The 22,178-nt window shown below is 40.4% G+C and overlaps 1 protein-coding gene across 1 annotated transcript in view; it reads left to right on the top strand.

Moving 5' to 3' along the window:
- Positions 1-22,178, top strand: part of Ube2w (ubiquitin conjugating enzyme E2 W) — a 53,314-nt gene that overhangs the window by 17,189 nt on the left and 13,947 nt on the right. The window contains exons 2-5 of the mRNA XM_075971435.1: positions 969-1,060; positions 5,268-5,370; positions 16,418-16,573; positions 19,966-20,041. Of these exons, the coding sequence (XP_075827550.1) occupies positions 969-1,060; positions 5,268-5,370; positions 16,418-16,573; positions 19,966-20,041 (427 nt within the window). The remainder of the gene's footprint in view (positions 1-968; positions 1,061-5,267; positions 5,371-16,417; positions 16,574-19,965; positions 20,042-22,178) is intronic.

Here is a 22,178-nt window from a genome sequence, read left to right as displayed (position 1 = left end):
GTGGGAGAAAGGACTCCCTCAAGTTGTCCTCTGACTGCCACATGTGTGCACTCACACATACATTAAATCATAAATAAAATAAGCCATGTGGGTGGAGACATGGCTCAGTAGTTTAAGAGTGCTTGCTGATCTTCCAGAGGACCAGAGTTAGGGTTCCAGCTCAAATAAAATAATAATAATACGTGGTTTTAAAAGATCTTTATAATCTTGCATACGATTTTAATAGCATTAGTTGGGTTTTTTGTAGTGCTGAGGATTAAGCACAGAGCCTTGCACAGGCCATCGAGTACTCTCTCCATACACTGACAGTTCTGTGCTCTGTTCAGTCTTTGTACACCAGAAAGGGATGTCTGTTGATGACAAGGGGAAGCAGTGAGGTTGTACACGCAAAAAGTGCAAAATGTAAAGCCATTTAGAGTCTGGTCTACAAAATGTTACTTTAATGTACAGTGAAAACTGTGACCCAGCCATTAAAAGAGTGACTTGTGTTCAGGTGACCCTGCTTAGAAGATGATTACAGAATTAGGTTAGGAGTTGACTTTAAATTGTTTTTCAGAAGGCTTTTGTGTAATAAGGTACTGTCGTAATTTCCCGGGAAAGCTTCTCTTTCGCCATAGTTACAGGGCACTGGGGTTATTTGAAAGCAGCAAAGGAAGCATTCTGAGTAGTGGCTCTTTAGCCCACTGCTGAAGCTCTGTAGCCCCAGTGAGAAACTGAAGAAGGGGCTGTATCATGGGTACCCGCTGCCCTTCAGAACTGCTTACAGCAGCATTGTGGGATTGGGACTGCGACACTGGCTGTGAATGGTAAGGCAGACCATAGTGTAAGAATTAAGTATAGATGGTATGTAGAGATTCAAGGGCCCTGTAAAGAAAGAGGTTCAAGCACTGGAAGGAAATTTAATAATCAGTTTTAGACTGTGGAGAGGAAAGATGATAAAAGTATAAAATACTATTGATATTTTCTAGAAACGACTACAAAAAGAACTGTTGGCTTTGCAGAATGACCCACCTCCTGGGATGACGTTAAATGAAAAGAGCGTTCAGAACTCAATCACACAGTGAGTATTTGAGGTTCAAAGGTCTTCTTACTTACACTGTATAACTATGTACTCATTTTTTAAAAACTTATTTTCATATTTTATTGTATTCTGTTATGCCACTAAGTAAATATAATAAAGAGATCATATTCCATGTATTTATATATTCATTTTTAACCTTACTGTGTTATCATAGGCTTACTGTTGTGTAAAGCTTTCAAGCTTTCTTTTTTCTTAAAAGAATCCTTGTGTGTTTTTCATGTTCCTGATTGTCTGTCTGTCTGTCTGTCTGTCTGTCTGTCTGTCTGTCTGTCTGTCTATCTATCTATCTATCTATCTATCTATCTATCTATCTATCTATCTATCTATCATTTCTGCTGTGGCTCAGGCTAGCCGTAGTCTCTGGACTGCTGGTCTTATAGGTAGGTGTGAGCCACTTCTTATGTGCTGAGCCTGTGCTTTCCCTTCAGACTGCAGCACACCATGCTTCAGACATAGTCAGTAAAACACCCCTGCTGTGCTGCTGCAACACAAAGATACGAAGAGGGCTTCCTGGGACAAACTTTTTTTTTTTTTTTTAAAGTATCTCTGGTTGTAAGACTGAGTTGAAAACTGTACATGTCAACATTAGAGAAGGGTGACACATTAAAATGCTATCACTTTATTGTTTATAGTTAGTTTGTAAGGTAGAAATTTTGTATAGTCATAGTTCATAATTGTCTTTGAGAATTCTGTAGAAGACCTTTTTGGCTGGGTACAGTGGTACCTATAGTCCTCAGGAGGCTGAGATAGGAGGATCAGCCCGTGAGTTCAGGACCACTCTGGACAACCTGGTGAGATCTCTGCCTAAAGAGTAAGTCATGGCCCAAAGAAAAACAACATTCGTATGCTGCTTGTTTTAGTCCACAAAACCCAGCTTCCTCTGGAATGGAATAGATAGCAGTTTCTTTTGTTTTTTTTTTTTTGTTTGTTTGTTTGTTTTTTGTTTTTTTTGTTTTTCAATACAGGGTTTCTCTGTGGCTTTGGAGCCTGTCCTGGAACTAGCTCTTGTAGACCAGGCTGGTCTCGAACTCACAGAGATCCACCTGCCTCTGCCTCCCGAGTGCTGGGATTAAAGGCGTGCGCCACCACCGCCCAGCTAGCAGTTTCTTTTATTAGAAGCCGGAATATGTATAAAACATCAAATTCAAACCATCCATTTTTAAAGAGTAATAGTTACAGAAATTCAAGAGTTGAGACTCACTGGAGAAAGGCCTGTTTACTTCTGCATTACGTCCTTACTCTTGCTCATGATTCAATACTAGCTGATGGTTCAGTATTATGATTGGGGCTGGTGAGCTGGTTCAGATGCGAAAGGTGTTTGCTGTACAAGCCTGGTGTCTGAGTTTGATCTCCAGAACTCGTGTGAAGGTGAAAGGTGAGAAGCAGCTCCACACTTGTCCCCTGACCATCACCCCACACCATGGCTGCATATCCATAACCACGCATAGTGCACATGCACAGTAATTATTAATAAAGCTGAAAATGTGTAATTTAAATGTGCCTGTGATAAGGATAGAGAGATGGCTCAGTGGTTAAGAGCTCTGGCTGCTCTTCCAAAGGTCCTGAGTTCAATTCCCAGTAACCACATGGTGGCTCACAACCACCTATAAATGAGATCTGGTGCTTTCTTGTGTGCGGGCAGAACACTGTATAAATAATAAAAAAATGAATCTTTTTAAAATGCACTAAGTTGCTGTTTCTTATCATCAGTGATGTAGTAAACTGCAAAATACTAAGAATACAATATTCCCCCAAAATGTAACAGTGGCTTATTCTTGAATTTTTATATTGTTGTTGTTATTTTGGCTTTTCGAGTCAGGGTTTCTCTGTGAAACAGTCCTGCTGTCCTGGAACTCACTCTGTAGACCAGGCTGGCCTCAAACTCACAGAGATCCCCTGTCTCTGCCTCTCAAGTGCTCGGATTAAAGGCGTGAGCAACCACTGCCCAGCATTAATTTTTAAATTTAGTAACCATAAATTACTTTTTTAAATAGTAAAAATTAAAAATGTATTACACACAATATTAGAAATCATGTCATTGACCTATTTGATGCAGATGTTGCATGACTAATGATGTTTGCTTTGCAGTTATTTAAAGACTGCTCTGCGTGTCATGTGTAAATTGTTGTGTTTGTCCTCAGATTTGTTACATAAAGAAAATGAAGGTGCACAGGCAACTCTCTCTTTGGATTATCACTCTGGGGAGTAGAGATGTGGGTGGGTAGGAGAAAATGAATTTTGAAGCTGAGAATGATGTATTATTTTTTGTTTTGTTTTTGTTTTTAATGAGAGAGGAAAGAAGGAGGGAGGGAGGGGCAGGGTATTGAACCCAGGTCTATTTAACGTGCTTTGTAAGGACTCCGTCAGTGACCTGTGTACCCCACAGGTACAGCTTTGTGTTGTATTGAATTTACTGTGGACTAGCTCTAGCGGTAGAAATGCGCTAGGTTCTCTACTTATGTATGGTCATTTCACTCTCTGAACAGTACTCTTCTATGGCACTCAGCATGCATCCTGAAAATGAATTTTCATATTTTAAGGGTTTCTATACTTTAGTAGATTTCTGTCACAGACTAAGCCCAGACCATGTTGCTATTTTATACATTCCTAGTTCCATACTACATAAGACATGAGTAGACCCTTACCATAGTAGTCCCTGTTTTTCTGGACAGATGGGTGGGTGGGTGGATGATATTGGCTGGCAGTACTGGGCATCAAACCCAGTATCACTTGATCATGATACACAAGTGCTTTACTGCTGAGATGTATCCTCAACTCAGTTTTCCTATATTTAAGATAACATTTTTGTGCCTGAGAAGCTTGAGGTTAAAGAATTTGGCCAACTACAATTACGTGTGACAGCTATAATTAAAGACTTATTCTTACTTACTTTGGTTCAAGTCTAACTACTCCCCTATTGTCTTTGCTGTTTTTATCTTCTATTTTCTCTTTTAAAGACTAGTGATAATTACAGGATATCAGTACAAACATTTATGTTCTTGATGGTTACACATGAAAACAAGCTTACAATAGATGTCACAGAAATCTGTATGTGCTTTATTAAGACGTTGAAAGTGAACGAGCAAGGAACGGCAACAGAGAGCATTGCTTGTAACCTTCAGAGTAGATGGATGGGGATCAGTTTAGCTTCCGTTGAGTCTTTAGCCTACTGGTCAGGGGGTCTGTTTGTCAGCTACAGTTCTTCTAACATTAATCGGGAAGGCAGTTAATGAGCTTGATGTTGTCTAGAACAATTTAGTTACTGTAGAAAGTAGTGTTTGAAAGAAAACAAGATGATGTGGTCTAAAAGGAAGAACACAATATAGACTCTGGTATTAGCCCATGAAAGTGGGGGTTTATTTGTAGTTTGCCTCAGACCCGGGTTACAAGCTCCGACCTTGACCTAATTTCTTTAATCCCAAGTGTCACAGAAGGCTAGGGAAGAGTGTTGAAAACCTACTCTGGAGTTGGGGAGAGAGCTCAGCAGTTAAGAGGGTTGGTGCTCTCAGAGTCCCCTAGTTAATGTCCTAGCATTCATGTCACTGGGAACTCTCAAGGGGATCTGGGCCCTGGGCTCCATGGGCACTAGCGCACATGCAGCATACCCACACGGGTCATCCAGAAGCAAGAGCTAGCCTAGGTGGTGAAGCAGAAGCAAGAGCTAGCCTAGGTGGTGAAGCAGAAGCAAGAGCTAGCCTAGGTGGTGAAGCAGAAGCAAGAGCTAGCCTAGGTGGTGAAGCAGAAGCAAGAGCTAGCCTAGGTGGTGAAGCAGAAGCAAGAGCTAGCCTAGGTGGTGAAGCAGAAGCAAGAGCTAGCCTAGGTGGTGAAGCAGAAGCAAGAGCTAACCTAGGTGGTGAAGCAGAAGCGAGTCATCAGTTACTACATATTCAAACCCTGGAGCCCACGTAGAGGTGAAAGGAAAGGATCAGTTCCACAGAGCTGTCTTCTGACTTCTACATGTATGCTGTGGTTGTGCATGTCCCCCATACAGTAATAAATTTATTTAAACACATACATAACAATAATGAATTAAGAAAGAAATGCAGTGTAAGAGTTGTTGGGTGAAGTGCACCATACACACTCTGGCCTATTGCCTGACATCCCAGTAACCTCTAGTTTTCCCTTTACCCTAATCCTTTTTAAGTTTTAAATTTGTTCCCTTTCTGTTTGTCTTTTCCTGTCCTAGGTGGATCGTAGACATGGAAGGTGCACCAGGTACCTTATATGAAGGAGAAAAGTTTCAACTTCTGTTTAAGTTTAGTAGTCGATATCCTTTTGACTCTCCTCAGGTAATTGCCTTGCATGTAACATTTTAATGTACTTTTAGATTATAGCAAAAACGCTAAATTGGTTATTTTTGCCTCCTGAAAGCCTGTATCAGAAACTCAATGTAAATATGTAGATAGATTTATTTTGCATTGTTTTATTTGAAGGCAGGGTTTTGTGAAGGGTTTTGGGGCAGAGGCTTCTCTATTGTTCTGCTTCTAGGAACTTGAGGCTCTTTATCATGCACAGGTTTCAGGAGCAGTGAGGGCAGACTAGCATTTTTAGACACCGCAGGCACTTTCTCCTGGGCGCGATGCTGCTGAAGATACAGAGGCTCTTTGAGAAGGTCTGTGTCTTTGGGTTTCCACTGATGTGTTCTTTTTGCAGCCTTCCGGAAGGCTGAATACATGAAGTCAATTTGAAATCTGATCATTAGAGTTTGAGGCAAACACAGTTTAGTTAAGGGCTGGGTGGTGGTGGCGCACGCCTTTGATCCTAGCGCTCGGGGAGGGAGAGGCAAGCAGATCTCTGTGTGTTTGAGTCTGCCCTGGTCTGCAGCTTGAGTTCCAGGACAGCCAGGACTTCACAGAGAAAAATACTGAGACAAGGAATAATGGTGGTAGTGGTATTTAAAAAAACAAAACAAGAACAACTTTGGGGGGATATGTGTTTTAGTGTTTTGCTTGTATGTGTGTCTGTGCACTCCGTGTCTGATGCCCTGGGAGGTCAGAAGAGGGTGTTGGATCCCTAGAACTGGAGTTACAGGTTGCTGTGAGCAGCCATGTGGGTGCTAAGAGTGAGTACTCTTAACAGCTCTGTTCTCTCCAGCCTATGGACTGTTTGGAAAAGGCATTTAACTAGTAAATAATTAATTGAAGGTTAGAACAAAGAAATTCTGGGATGATTTCCAGGATTCTGACTTGTAAGATGATGAGTTACTAGAATTACTTCTTACAGAATTAAGCACAGGATTTCACAGTTTGAGCTTGACGTTTGAGATGTGTTGCTAATGTAGCACTGCAGGCCTCTGCTACTGCTACTAAGGATTTCTGGAAAATGAACCCAGTACCTAAATTCTATGGTATGTGACTAAAATGTGCTATTTTGAGAAAAGTCATATTTCATTGTTACTTTGAACATAATATTGTGAATATAGTAGATTAAATCTTTTTCTGGCCATAAGAGATAATAGGGAATTAGTTATTGCATTGTGCTATAAAGAGAATTGTTTAAAGAAGTAGGGTTAGCTAGATGTTGACCCCTTGAATTATGAAGTTGGCATGTGATCAGGAAGCTGTTAAGATTTGAGGCTCCTTTTATCCTTTTTATGTAACTTAAGGGGAAGGGATTCTGCTGTTAAAACCTCTAGGTATTCTGGTAAGCATCCGCTGACTAATCAGCAGCACAGACATCTCCCTTCTCACCAGGAATTTGTCTTTAAGTTGTGTCTTAGTGCCTTCAGCTGTTTCTGCCGTACTTCCAAATATCTAATATGGCACTCAGATGCATTCAACTCGGGGGAGACTCTCAAAGGCGTGTGCACGCGCGCGCGCGCGCGCACACACACACACACACACAGAGCCTTAGCTGTCCTTGAACTTGCTTACTAAATCAAACAGGTCTGGAACTCACATAGATCTGCCTGCCTCTGCCTCCCAAGTGCTGGGATTAAAGGCGTGCATTATCATGCCTAGTTCAACATTTATAATAAGTTTTTCTTTATTTTGGGATTCTGTTTTCCTTCTGCTTTGTTTTTGTCCTTTCACTCATTCCTGTATAGCTTTTCAAAGCCTTTGGCAGTCTGTGAGTCTTCCCATTTCTTTCTTATCTTGCTATGTAGACTGCAGCACAAGGTCTTATCTTTCAGCTGGATTGTTTCAATAGGTTATTGTTTTAATAGTTTCTGCTTCTTGTACTATATACCTTTCCTCAGCACTGTTGGATTTTTCTGTAGGCATAGTCATGATCTCATTGAACGTTTAACAATTCTCTTTTGCAGTGCTGGGGATCAAACCTTGCACTTGGCTACATTTCTTCTACCCCTACTCTACATACATACATCCACACATAAGTACAACACCCACCTGTATTTTTCCCTTCCTTAGTAAAATCTGTGGACGATTATTTCCTTGGCTATCAAGTTCCTTTATAGACTTGTTAAAAGTTAACCATTTTTTGCAGATTACCTCCCTGTATTCTACTGTATGATAATGTTTGTATATCATATTTTATAAATTAATTTTTATCATGATTTTATCATCTAATAACTCTTAATATAGTGGTTATGATATAGATTCATTTTTAAAAAATATTTATTTATTATGTATACAATAGTCTGTCTGTGTGTGTGCCTGCAGGCCAGAAGAGGGCACCAGATCTCATTACAGATGGTTGTGAGCCACCATGTGGTTGCTGGGAATTGAACTCAGGATCTTTGGAAGAGCAGGCAATTTTTTTTTTAAGTGAAGAAATTGAAGCTCTTAATAAGGAAAGATCTTATTAATGGTTTGGTTACTAGTTAGAACAATCAGGAGTGAAAACCAAGTTATTTCTCTCCCTCTGCCATGTTGTATATGGAATCTGAAAGGCCTTAGGACAGTTATTCCCATTCTTTTGGAATGCTAGTATTCCTTTTTAACAACTTATTTTGTAATGCATCCATGTTGTAGAAATTGTATATTCTAATTTATATTGGTTAGGAAAATGACAACTCCAAGGGCAAGAATTTTTTAATTATTAAAATTATTTTATTAATCATATTTTTATGGCTTTGAAACAAGTGCAGTAGATTCAGTAATACAGATTTGTGTACATATAAATTACAGGGTTTTTCAATAACTGAACCTTTTTAGATATCCCATTGTTCTGGGAAAGTGGTAGAAACGTTCCTTTGAATTCAGTTCCCCAATTGATGTGGGATTCCCTCTGTATGCTGTGAGTATGTTTTATTGCCATTGGTTAATAAAGAAGCTGCTTTCAGCCAATGGCTTAACAGAATATAGCCAGGCTGGAAAAGATATGTAGAGAGAGTAGGCGGAGTCAGAGAGATGCCTTGTAGCTGATGCAGGAGACAGACGCTGGACGGAAACTTACCAGTAGGCCACAACCACCTGGTGATATACAGATTAATTGAAATGGGTTAATTTAAGATATAAGAGTTATCCAGGAGTTTGCCTAAGGTAATGGACCAAGCAGTATTTTAATTAATACAGTTTCTGTGTGCTTATTTCGGGTTTGGGTGGTCAGGAACAAACAAGCAGTCTCCGCCGACACCCAATTACCAGGCATTTTGAGGAAACAGAAACATTGACAGTTGTTAGATAACAGTTTTTAATCTTTCTACGGAATAAACAATACTGAATGTGTGACTTCTAAGAAAAATAGAATTTGATGAGTGTCCTGAAGTAGACCAGCATCATCGTGAAATGACCTCTACCTCATCTGTGACACATCCAGATCACTCCATGACTGTGCAGCTTCTGTCTGCTTCCTCTTGTTCCTGATTAGTTTCGCACATTATATGCCATTTACTGTGAAAAATCCACCTGCCTAAATAGTGGTATTTGGCTTAAACATTTGTTTTAAAGCTTAAAAACAAAACCAAAACCAAAAACCAGTCAGTGTTTTTCAGTTACTACAGGAACAGACATGAGGCCCCTTTCCATCATCATTTCCACTAATGTGCAGTTAATGCCAGTTGTGTAGGCAATGCCTTTCTGTGTAAACACTGTTTGTCTTTGTCTGTGCTACGTTCCAGGGAGATAGCTGCTCAGTTCAGTCTGTCTTGAGCAACAGCAGTCAGTCTGTGCCAATGCTTACCTTTATACTGAGAAACAGAAGAGAATATAGAGACTAGAAAGACAATAGGTTGCCTTTAAAGGGCTTCAATCTGCTCATTAGTTGAATAGGTCAGCATTTACTTGTCTGTTAGGACTGAGTATGTAACATGAAATCAGACCTGTTTGGCTCAGATCGCAGTTTCCGTGGGGTGGTGTATGCCTGTAACACTAGCACTCAGGAGGTCGACTACTACTTGAGCAAAAAGTTCTAGAAAAACCTGGCCAACAAAACAATACCATGTATCAAAAAAGCAAAACAAAAAGTTGGGAAGATGGTTTTGTAAGTAGAGTGTTGCTGTGCAGATACAAGGACCTGATTTTAGTTCCCAGCACCTGGGGAAAGCCAGGAGTGGCAGTGCCCACTGTGGTCATAGCACTGGGGAGGCAGAAGCAGGACAGTCCTGTGACTGCTGACCACATAGTTTTGCTGAATCAGGGAGTGCCAAGTTCAGTGAGATACCCTCTCTTAACAGATATATAAAAGTTGAGAGTGATTGAGGAAAATACATGTCTATACATACACATAAACACATGTATACAAACACAGTTTTTTAATTTAGAAAAAGGAAAAAAACATAAGAATTTTATGAGAGTAACAAAAAAAGCCTTTTTTATGTAAAGTTTACATTCTTTTGCGAAAAGACACATAATAATTAAAATAGTGCAGGAGAGGAGGGGGCAAGGGCATGCTCAGTAGTAGAACTCCAGTTGCCCAAGAAATAAGGCTAACAATTGACATCTGGGTCTCGGGAACCTAAAAAGCATCTTTACAGCAGAGCACACAGTTGATGAAGACAGCTCACCAGACTGGGAGAAGATGCTGGTACACTGTACCTTTGACAGAATATAATAGAGATATAGGAAGAACTCAAGCTGTACGCTAAGAAGTTAGAGCGTCCAATCAGATGAAATACAGATGACCAGTAAAGACTGGAAAAAGTGATCAGTTCTTCCAACCCTTAGAGAAATGCAAATTAGAACTACATTGAGAGTCCATCTCACCCAGTCAGTTGTTGTTCGTCAGGGAAACAAACAACAGATGCTTGTGAGGATGTGGACAGGAGAGAACCTTTATGTTGTAGCCCATTGTGAGAACTCAGACTTTTGCTCTGAGATGGGAGGTCTTGAGTAGGGTTATGGAGTCATAGCTAAAATTAGAAGGCAGTGCAACAGGTGGCAAATGGGAGACCAGAGGGACTGTTGAGTGCGTCAGGCCGGGGTGGTGCTGACCTGCAGCAGCAGCTCCTCGTGGAGGGTGTGGAGAACAGTTTGCACCTGGTTTAGAGGGTAGACCAGCAGACAGGAGGGGCTGCTAGATTGATAGGTGTTTGAATAAAGGCATCAAAACTCCACGAAGGGCAGTGAATTGCTTTGAAACAAAATGGGAGGGGGCTGGAGAGATGGCTCAGTGGTTAAGAGCATTGCCTGCTCTTCCAAAGGTCCTGAGTTCAATTCCCAGCAATCACATGGTGGCTCACAACCATCTATAATGATGTCTGGTGTCCTCTTCTGGCCTGCAGGCATACAAGTAGACAGAATACTGTATACTAAATAAATAAATATTTTAAAAAAAAAGAAACAAAATGGGAAGCAGTAGCCAGTGTAGAGTAGACAGAGAGGCAGAGAAGAACCTTCTTCAACTGGTAGGACTGGTCTTGAGAGGACTTACGGGGAAAGAACAAAGCAGGGCATGAACGGCTTGGCCTTTTAGGCCTGGCTGCACATACTCCCATGTGTCTGTGTTGAGAGACACCGAAGGGCCGCAGGTGTGAGTGGAAGGTCTAGGGTCTGATTAAAGTAGGCTCTTCAGTATGGAGGAGCTGGGTGTTACTTCCTCCGCTTTAGGAGATGTGGTCAGACTCTGGAAATTCTAAAGTTCCCAAAGCTTAGTGCTATAACTCCTCGGTACTTTTCATCCTGCCTCCTCTTTGATTCTTCTGATACCCACTTCCTGTATACCCCTTTGTCAGAGAATTGTATTTCAAAGAAACATGAGCTACTTGCAGGACTTTGTCAATGTTTCAGTAGACTGACTTTACCTTTTCCAATTTGATTTTTGCTGAAAAGTTGTTTTAGCACACAATTTCTCTAGAAATAATAGGGACAATGATTATTTTCAAGGAAGATCACTGTCCCTTCAATTCTGAAGCCATACAAAATAACGATGAAATTAAAAAAAAACTTAGTCTTTAAGTACATTTAAAGCTACATGGTATGATGATCAAATAGGAAAATTATTCCTATAGATGTTAACGATCTGGGTTTGTGTGCTAGAAGGAGAAGTCTGCATCGAAAATTCATAAAACTTCAATCCCTAGTCATTTTCAGTAATTTTTTTGAAATTATATCACATGTCTCCTCCTTTTTTCTCTTTTCGTCTCTCCATGCACCCCTCCGTTCTTTCTCTCAAGTTCTCAACCTTTCCTCCCTCATTCCTAAAGACAGCCTAATCTGCCTGCATAATATACCTATATGTAGATGAGCTCACTAGCCTCTTTTGTCAATTAGTACGAATTGTATGTTATCTGTAGCTTTTATTACACTTTTAACTTTTATTCACTTATTTATTGTTGGGACATGCTGTCATGTGTGCTGGGCTGGCCTTAAACTTGCTCTGTAGTAAGGGATGATCTGAAACATCTGCTCTTCCTGTGTTTACATCCTGAGTGCTGGATTGCAGGTGTGGGCCCCCAGCCTCTCTGATGATTACAAGAGAAAACCTTGCCTCATGTTGTCCTCACAGGAAGCCTTGGGATCTATATGGCATGACAGATGGACTTTGTCTTATAATTCTAGCCTGGTGTTTGGTTGTCTTTCTGGCTGCCTCCTCTCCATCCCTATGCTAGAAATTGATTGCTAGCCTAGGGCTCATGCATTTCAGGTGAACAACCACTGACTTGCACTCCTACCTGTGTGTATCCTATTTTGTTGTGTTCATTGTATGTTTACAGTTTGGACCCAGCTTGATGCATATTAGGTAACTTTCTCTCTCCAGACCGCTCATGAAACATGTACTGTATTTGTGTAAATAGTATATCGTATTTTGTAAATATGATACTAAGGTCTTTCATTATTAGGCTTGATGTTGAGAAATTCTTGCATTTTGTTTATGAAAGTTACCTGAACTCCATTCCTTGTTTTCTTCTTAGTAATAATACCTAGACTATTGTAAACTGTATAAACGTACTGGAATATATAGTTAAATGTCTAGAGTAATTCTTGTTTTATACTAGATTGTTGTAGATATTGACAGCTATCAGATTGAACTATTGTTAGAATATATCAAATCTGAGTAGTGGGTCAGGCTTGAGTAGCTCATGCTTATAGCCCTAGGTACTTTTAAAGCTGCTGTAGGAGAAATGCTTAAGCGCCTGGGGGCGGGGCAGGATTGACAGCCTAGGCAGTGGGGAGACGCCTTGTCCCTCCTCTCCTCTCCTAACTTAGTTGTGGTTGCTCATAGTCTGGGTAGGCTTCCATTACTCTGATGTCTTTCGGGTTGTATTTTAATAGATACTACATTCATGGTACTCAAGTTATTCCAATATTGGTTTGGTTAAATTTTTAAACTGGATGTGGACTAGGTATGTCCTGCAGTTGTTGTATCTTAGCTCTTCTACTTTTGGAAATGAGTTGCAGTAGTGACGAGGTGAGTAAAAATGTAGTTGTTTGAGGATGACTTCTTATGCAGCTTTGGGACTCTTAAGTTCTGATTCTGAGTCCTAGAGTTGTACTTTTACTTCCCTCTGAAGTTGTGCAACAAGGAGCGTGGCTAGTTTCCAGTCAAGGTGTTTGTTTGGTTGGTTGGTTTTTCGAGACAGGGTTTCTCTGTAGCTTTGGAGCCTGTCCTGAAGCTGGTCTCGAACTCACAGATATCTGCCTGCCTCTGCCTCCCAACTGCTGGGGTTAAAGGCATGTGCCACCACCACCCGGCCTTCAGTTAACTTTTAACAATGTGATTGTATAACTAATTTTGACCTGAGACCAAGTAAATTGAGTTGTAGTTTCAAATCACTTGTATTCAGTGGTCTGGCAATATCAATCCAAGCTACATGGGACTGCACCAATTTTTTTTTTAAACTCCAGAATTAACATTTTGAGTTCAGAACCTGCTCACTTGAAGTAAAACATCAGAAATGTCAGTTTTTCTCCTTTGACTCATACAGGATATTAAACAAGATGGAAAATGGTACGTGCTTAAAGTTAGCCTTGGTTACTCTTCCCAATGGTCGGAGAGCCATAGTGACAGAGATTATAATGAAACTCTGTGGAAATGGAAAAGACTTAGCATCAACAAACTGTTGTAAAAAATGTTTTGTTTTATTTCAGGAATTCAAGCATCCTTTTCCTGCTTAGACAAGCTTCTAAAGTGTCTAGGCCGTAATGGCTGCTTAATATGTGCAAGTAGTTATCCCGTGTCTGATTGCCTCCGGTTCACACTGGCTGCATTTGCCTGTCATGGAATACATTAGTAATTGAGATTGGTTAATTTTGTTTTGGTTGGTGTCTTAAGACAGACTCTGCGGACAGCGCAGGTTGGCCTGCACCCTCTTAGCTATGCTAGTTGATTGCCCACCCAGCCTCCCACTCAGCCTCAGCCTCCTGAGTGCCCAGCGGGGGACTTGACTTGATTTTTGTTTTGGCCGCTGGTGTTAGAACTGTTAAATTTTGTTCCTTGCTCTGCTTGTAGACTGTCTGCTGCTTTTTGTAGGTGCCGTTGCTTGCTGTTCACCACTCTATCTTATGCCTGGGTTTCCTGTTAGTTGCCAGCTCATGGACATTGGTAACGATTTCTCTCCAAGGAGGATACTGCTTTCCTCGTGCTCTGTGAATGCCTAGGCCGTGTCCTGATGACCTTTGTATCTGTCTGGCTGTCGTGTGTTTTCTAATAATCGTGGTAAAAACTTAACTTGTGTGTGTGTGTGTGTGTGTGGTGACACTGTCACTATTCTCATAGACTTCTTAATAAAGAGACCTTATTGGGGGGTGGGAAGAATATACTTTAAAAATAACTGTGACCAGGGAGTAAATTCTCAGTGAAAACACTCTGCTGGTCAAATGACTCTTCAGGATAAATGAATCATCAGGACAGATCTATATTCTGTGACATTTATAAATTCCTGTTCTAGACGTGTAGCAAATCTACAAATCAATCTGTTGACATAAGCTGTGGCTCATACTTCTAAAAGCAGTTGTGGGTGGACACAGAAAGTGTCACATTCGCAGGGAACCTGATTGCTCTTTGGGCTGACGAGGGAGGGGGACTGATTGGGGGAGGGGGAGGGAAATGGGAGGCGGTGGCGGGGAGGAGGACAAGAGCAGTGACATGAGCTGCACAAATGCCATTTCTCAGAACAGTCTTAAAGGTAAAGAATGAACCTTCTGCAAGTATGGAGGACAAGTAATTGATTTCTCTCATTATGAGAGAGTAGAGGTGGGTGGCCAGGTCTTAAAGGCTAAGGAAAGCACTTGCTGAAAGTTTGGAGAGATTTGTCGTGTTAACTTCAGCTTAACAGTCTGAGGCCTACTCGTTTGGACAGTCAGCTTGTTAATGTGCATATTTCTAAGAATCTTTTATTTCATTTTTGGCGTTTCGAGACAGGGGTTCTCTGTGTAGTCCTGGCTGCCCTGGAACTAGCTCTAAATACCAGACTGGCCTTGAACTCACATAGATCCAGATCCACCTGTCTTGCCTCCTGAGTGCACCACCACTGCCCGACCTGTAAGAATCTTAATAAAGTCAGATTTGTGGCTAGATATTTAAGATATCTACCAAAACCTTATCTGATTTTAATTTCACAGTATCTATTCTGTATTAAATGTGGGTATACCTCACTCTAGCCAAACTGATTTCATTGGCCGTCTTCTTCATTTAAGGAGAAACCACCCCCTACCCCCAGATACATGCAGAGCAGCAAATGTTTCATCGGTTTCTGTCAGAATTTAAAGTTTGAATTCTCCTCCTCCTTCTTTTGCTGTACAGGTTGAGCAATTCTGTAAAGTCTGTGCTGAGGACTGTGGATGAGTGGGAACTCATGGATCTTGAGTGGCATCTTTGAGTTTATCCTAATGGTGGTTGTTGCTGTTTGTTTGAGAGAAAGTTTGTACCGTTTTCCCAAGGCTGGCCTTGGACCTCTAGGCTCGAGTAGAATTCCTTCTGTCAGGCTCGAGAAGTTGCTCCTGCAGTGGTGTGCTGCCACACCCAGCCTGATTGTGAATTCAAACCAGGTCTTCATCCTAGTGATACTAATGTTTTTCTTACTATGGTAAGATCACTAATTAAGAAATGACTGCTAAACTATAGAATTAATACGGCACCTTGTAAAATGTACTTGAAGATTGGTGAGTTAACTTAATTTGAGTTTTATATAAAAGCAGATAATTTCTCTTAGAGCTGTAGCTTGGAGTGGAGCGGTTGTGGGGCACGCACAAGGACCTGCATTCTTTGTGCAGCATTGCAAGATAAAGAGGAACACATACATAATTGATCTTAAATCCATCTCCTGCCTTTGAATTGTGTTAGAATATGCAGGGTATGTGGATTTGTCCTCTTTCCAGTTTGGATGCTCAGGTGGTTTACTTGAAGTGTTAGGGCAGAGGAAGGCGTTTACAGTTGTGCCAGGGCAAGCTAAAGGAACAGCTTCAGTGAGTAAAGGCAGAGCGGAGACGAGCAGCCAATTAGGACTCAGCTTCATTTATTTTTCTCCTAAGTGGGCCTTTGGCTTTGTTTGATTTCTATTGCAGTTTTAACATTGAATACTTTTGGAATTTTAGTGCATTTGGGTTTTTTGTTTTGTTGTATTTTGTGTTCAAACATGGTTTCAGCGTGTAGCCTGGCTAGCCTGGAACTACTGTGTGGAGGTTCATGCTGCCTCCCATTCACCAGGATTCACCTGCCTCTACTGCCCAAGTGTTGGGATTCCAGGTGTGCGTAACAAGTAGAATCTGAAAAAACAACATTCTATTGAATGTAGTTTACCTTTCCTAGTGAAAAAAAATGCAAATTTAGAAAATTTCAGTGAATTTAGAAAATAGTCTAGGGCTTTGTATTGCTGCATGGTCATCTATGCAGTGAGGTTGTTACTGAATTGTTGGTGATGAGTAGACATTTGCTACTGAAATCTATTTGTTTTTATTTTATGTCTTAAAAATTATTACTTGTTAAATGTGCAGAATATTTTAGTTTTTAATAGTAGAAAGTATTGAGCGTTAATGGAATTTTATTTCTTCTTAGGTCATGTTTACTGGTGAGAATATTCCTGTCCATCCTCATGTGTATAGCAATGGTCATATCTGTTTATCCATTCTAACAGAAGACTGGTCCCCAGCGCTCTCAGTCCAGTCAGTCTGTCTTAGCATTATTAGCATGCTTTCCAGCTGCAAAGAAAAGGTAGGATTTTACAATTATTCCAGGTAATGTCTCCTCTCTCAGCATAGGTAGGTTTACAGTTTCCGTATATAGTTATCTGTGGTTGAAGGAGGATTCAACGTTTTTTGGTTCTAAATTACAGTGAATGACATTTTTAGTAATAAATTGGAAACTATCTTGTTAATTTGATTCTAATAGACTAGAAGTCAAGCTCGGTGTTCTCTCTGTATTTCTAGTCTGGTTTATTGAGTGTACAGCATGCTGGCACTGTGGGCAGTAACTAGACCATAGCTCTCATTTAATCATTTTGAACAGGACATTTGTGCATGAGGTTTTAATCTGAATTTTATTTCCATGAACAGTCACAGAGTAAAAGTGACATTGCTGTTTCTAGATTTCACAGTGGGAAAGTTAGAAACGAACACCCCCTGGCTCCTTAGCCCCCTTTGCCAGCTCCTATCCACAGCAGCACTTCCCAGTTTCCCCAATCCAGAGCTTTCCTCTCTCACTGGTCAATTGAAGGAAGGATGCCATTTACCAGTGAAAGTTTTGAAACCTTCACTTTTGTTCTCCTGTATTTACACAAGGCGCTGTCTCTAATTGAAGTGGAGGAAAGCCCAGATGAAAAATGATGTGTAGTAATTCAGATGCCCTTAAAGTAGGGAGCTCTGAGGGGTGCGTGTGTCTTCAGCAGATTGTTTCTCTGTTCTCCAGATTAAACCCACTGCTGTTTTATTGATTAGACTGTAGAGACTCTTTAGGATAGTAACTTGTTTTTGAACAGTAGGTTGTTTAGAATCGGGAACACCGAGTTACTGTTTCACTGTGTATGTTTCTTGAAATGTTAATTCAAAACAAATTTTTTTGGGGGGTGCATTGAGATGGTTCAGCAGCTAAGTGTGCTCACGATGTCAGCCTGACAGTTGATCCCTGGAGCCTACATTGGAAATCCAGAACAGAGAGTTTTTTGTGATCACCACTTAGAATGTCGCACACACATGTGTCTACAGCACACATAATAAGATATTTTTTAAAGAATTTTCCTGGTGTGCTTTAAAAAAAAAAAACAAGAAGTTTTTTTTTTTGTTTGTTTTGTTTCAGTTTTGAATATTTTGAATTTTTTAGTTACTTAAAAAAGTACAGGGAATAATAGGCCAAATTGTCTTTGCTTTTTTTCCTTTCAATTGTAAGATGAAGAGCCCTTTATCCAGTTCTTATGTACAATATAAAAAAATCCTATCATTAAATTATGACATGTTATTAATTAAAAGAACTGTCCTCATTCAAAAACACTAAAATGTGCAAAGAAACCTATTTTAGATGAAGTATGATATATGCATTTTAAAAACATTTTAAAAAATTATTTTTATTATTTTTAGCCAGGTTGTGGTGGCACAGGCCTTTAATCCCAACACTCTGGAAGCAGGGGCAGGCGGATCTCTGAGTTCAAGACCAGCCTGGTTTACAGAGTGAGTTCCAGGACAGACTCCAAACTACACAGAGAAACCCTATCTCGAAAAACAAAAAAATATTTTTTTTAATATGTATGTGTGTTTTACCTACATTTATGTCTGAACACCATGAGTGTGCCTGGTACCCGTGGAGGCCAGAAGAGGGCATTGAATTCTCTGGAATTGGAGTTAGAGATGATTGTGAGGCACCATGTGGGTGCTATGAATTGAACCAGGGTCCTCTGGAAGAGCAGAGCAGCCAGTACTCTTAACTGCTGAGCCATCTCTCCAGCCCCCTTAGGATCGCTTTCACTTCCGTTTCTTCTGCATATTCAGGTTGTAATCAAGCTTTATTTAATCAACAATTGTTAGAAATGAGTCTTCTTGTTTATTGCTTCAGTATCTTTCCTCCTCCGCCCCAGCACACGCACATGCACACGCATGAATACACACACTCTAAGCTTTCCATTTGGGAGACAGAGCAGGTTGTTCTCACAGTGGCTCTGGTGTTCCCTTGATGCTTCCCAGCAGAGTGATGAGTGGGTTTGATGTGCACTGCCATTGAGATGGTCACTGGTGATTCTCTGCCCATTGCTCTTGCATGGCCTGATGATCACTAGCTTTTGTGTGCATCTATCTACAGGGATGCTTACACCACAGGCCAGAGACTGACTGTTGCTCTGGTGCCTCTCATCCTTTTCTAACCTTCATTGTTCTGCTCACCTTCTGGTTTCCTGCTAGTATTTTTTGTATACTTTAGGATAAAACGAATCATTTAATTTAAATTTTTGATAAACTCTTTTTAGTAGAACTGTTTGGTAGGTTTAACCATGATTATTTAAGAGTCAGAATTTCTGTGAGTTTTGATAAAATTAAACATTTATTAGATACTTGCTGGTTTTATCCTATGAAGTACTAGGTAACAAAAAAAAGGAATTAAGTAACTTAATTTTGTAATCCTAAATTTTAAGGAAATTTTCTCAAATTGTATCAGGGTAGTCTTGGAGTATTTAACAAATTGTACCCAAGTAGTCTTTGTGTTCTTGTTGGTTGAAATCACCATTTATGTGAATTCATGAATGTGTCCTAAGCACCAGCTGACAGTACGTGAGCGTTAGAAGCGTCAATTGGATGGGCTGCTTTTTCCCCAGCAGTCTAGGTTGTCCATCACACTACTGCTTTCTGGCTGGACGTTTCTTAAATGATGTAGCTTTTGATCAGCATCAGTAGAAGAGATAATCTCTTAATCTCTCATCTTCATTACTCTAAGCAGTTAAGTCTAAACACTGAAACAGATATTTAATAGGGAAAGAAAGACACTTTTATCAGAGTCGTAAAAGTTAGCCAAAAGCAAGGGTGAGACTCTCACACTATTACAAGCTGCCTCTCAATATAGCATTAATGTAAACATGACATTTGAACTCTTGACAAAAAGCCAGGCTCTCTCCAGTCTTCCTCCAGTGTGGTTAGCATCACTCTTGGCCGAGGTGTCTTGCAGAGCTGCCAGGTTCTCCAGATTGTTCCAGTCGGGGCAGATGAGGAACAAGGCCATTGGTACACATAAGCACTAAAACATCTTTTCTCTTAGATGTTGTTTGAAGTGGAATCGTCTGCTCCGTCCTTAGTACATTACAATAAAATAATAAGCCTATGCAAATACTTGAAGCATGCTGTAGTTCTTCGATAACCTTAGTGAGGTCGGCTTTTGTTTAGCTAGCTCATAGACGTGGTCATTAAATGACTTGATGGAGAGATAAGTAGGAGAAATTGGGATGCTATGTACTGGAACTAACCTCTCCTACCACCCAGCCTTGTTAAACAATTGAGGCGTACATTCTTGAGTGATGCTTTTAGTGTTTCCATTGTTTTCATCTGTTCTGTAATAATTTTGCTAAACTCAATTCTCTTAGTCATTTTCTTTCCAAACTTACCTGTTTAATATTTAAACTCTATTTGTTTCAGAGACGACCGCCAGATAATTCCTTTTATGTGCGAACATGTAACAAGAATCCAAAGAAAACAAAATGGTGGTATCATGGTGAGTAGTTTTTATTGTAATGACAAATTTTTGATATTTTTATATTTAAAAGATATTTGTAAGACTTGGGAGAATAGTGCAGGATGTAATTGAGTTAACATTTTTGTAACACTACATTTTAGAAAATCTGAGAAAATGTGGATATTAGACTAAATTTTTAAAACAAAATTATATCCATCATATAATAAGTAAAATCAGTATTACCCTAATAATTCTAATAATACCATTTTGGTACAAAAGTGTAGTGTCTTACGGTTTTTGGTTTGTTGCAGTTTTGAGGGTTGAGATGATTTTGCTTATATAAGTCTGCCTGTCCTGAAACTAGCTCTGTAGGCCAGGCTGACCTTGAACTTCCAGCTCTCCCCACTTGCCTCCCAAGTGCTGGAATTAAGGTTTATGCAACTGTGGTGGACTAAAGTCCATAATAATCTTTACCTTAAAGCTGTGGGGAGCCCTTCCTATGAAGTAGAAGTTCTGATGCCTTGTACACTCGGTTCTGCTCCTTTTCATATTTGGGGGCAGTTACAGTACATTCTAAGTGCTCCATTAGAGAAGTCCTGCCTTAGACAGTGTTCTGTTGCTGTGAAGAGTTCCCATGACATGACTGCTCTGTCAGAGAAAACTTGCTTACAGATTCCGACGTTTAGTCCATCATCATGGTGGAATGGAGGCAGGGGCTGAGGCCTACATCCTGATTCATAGGCAGAGAGAGGACAACTCTGGACTTCCACAGGGGCTTTTGAACTCTCCAAGCCAAAGACCACCCCCAGTGACACACTTCCTCCCACCAGACCACACCTAATCCTTTCAAGTAGCACCATTTCCTGGGGACCAAATCTCTGAACTGTGGGGGTCATTCTCATTCTAACCCCCACACAGCCATCCTTTAAATATTTGAAGTTTGAAGCCCATTATTTTAGCTTTATGAAAAAAAATATTCTTGATAATTTTAAATTTCTGTTTTTCTTGTTCAGGGAGCAGTATGTAGGGTTTTTTGATTATTTGTTTTTATTGTTGTTTTTTCAAAATAGGATTTCTCTGTGTAGTCCTGTCTCTCTTGGAACTCTCTCTGTAGACCAGGCTGGCCTCGAACTCACAGAGATCCACTTGCCTTTATCTCTTGTGCTGGGATTAAAGGTCTATGCACTACTATTACCTGCAGTATATAGGTTTAAAATACAGAATTGCTGGTATTCTCCCCCCCCTCCCCCCGCCCTCTCTCTCTCAGACTTAGTTTCTCTGTGTAACATTCTTGACTGCCCTGGAACTAGCTCTGTAGACCAGGACCTGAGTCTGCTAGACTCAGACTCACAGAGATCCGCCTGCTTCTGCCTCCCGAGTGCTGGGATTAAGGGCTTGTACTGCCACTGCCTGGCTTGCTGGCATTATTTCTAAACTAGTCTTATTGCTTTTCCAAGGATATAATTTAAATTAAAAAAGCAAATGCTTATATTCCCCAGTGAACTTCTTTTTCCTTTAATGGGACTGGATCCCTTAGTCTCATTCCTTCTAGATAGTTCTACCACTGAGCTATATTTCCTTCTATACATTTTAAAGCAGGTGAATAAAGGTCACTCCTTGTGATACTTATATCCATAAAAGTAATTATTTTTCTGGTTTGGCTTTTTAATTTTTTTTTTGTATTTTATTATCCTAAAGAAATCAAGCTTGGCAAAACTTAATGAGAATATGGCCTTTTCTCCTTATCTTTTTTCCTTATCACAGAAGTCTTCTGTGTTTTCACCTAAACTATAAATTTAAAACTTCCAAGAAGTCGCCTAAGATGAGCGGAGTCTCTGGAGTGGCACTATGCTCAATGAAAGGAGGGCCACAGAGATATGAGCACCCATGTCATAGGAAGGGAAATAGTTAGCACAAACCCAGAGCAGCAGTGTCAAAGGTGGGAGGACTGTGAAGGAGTTGAAGATCATCCTTGGCTACGTAGCAGATGGGAAGCAGCTTGAGCTGCACAAATAGTCCCCGTAGGTTTGTGGGATTGAGTTAGGTGTATTGTGTGCTGCACGACTGCAGCTTCCACACTCAGGAGGCTGCAGCAGGAGACACGGAATCCCAGGCTAGTTCATGTTGAGTGCTCGGATCTGTCTCAGCACACAGATGAAAGCGTATGGTTAAGAAG

The sequence above is a fragment of the Microtus pennsylvanicus genome, chromosome 5 (genome assembly GCF_037038515.1).
Source record: "Microtus pennsylvanicus isolate mMicPen1 chromosome 5, mMicPen1.hap1, whole genome shotgun sequence".
In the NCBI taxonomy this organism is placed as follows: domain Eukaryota; kingdom Metazoa; phylum Chordata; class Mammalia; order Rodentia; family Cricetidae; genus Microtus; species Microtus pennsylvanicus.
This window is presented reverse-complemented; position numbering and strand designations above follow the sequence as displayed.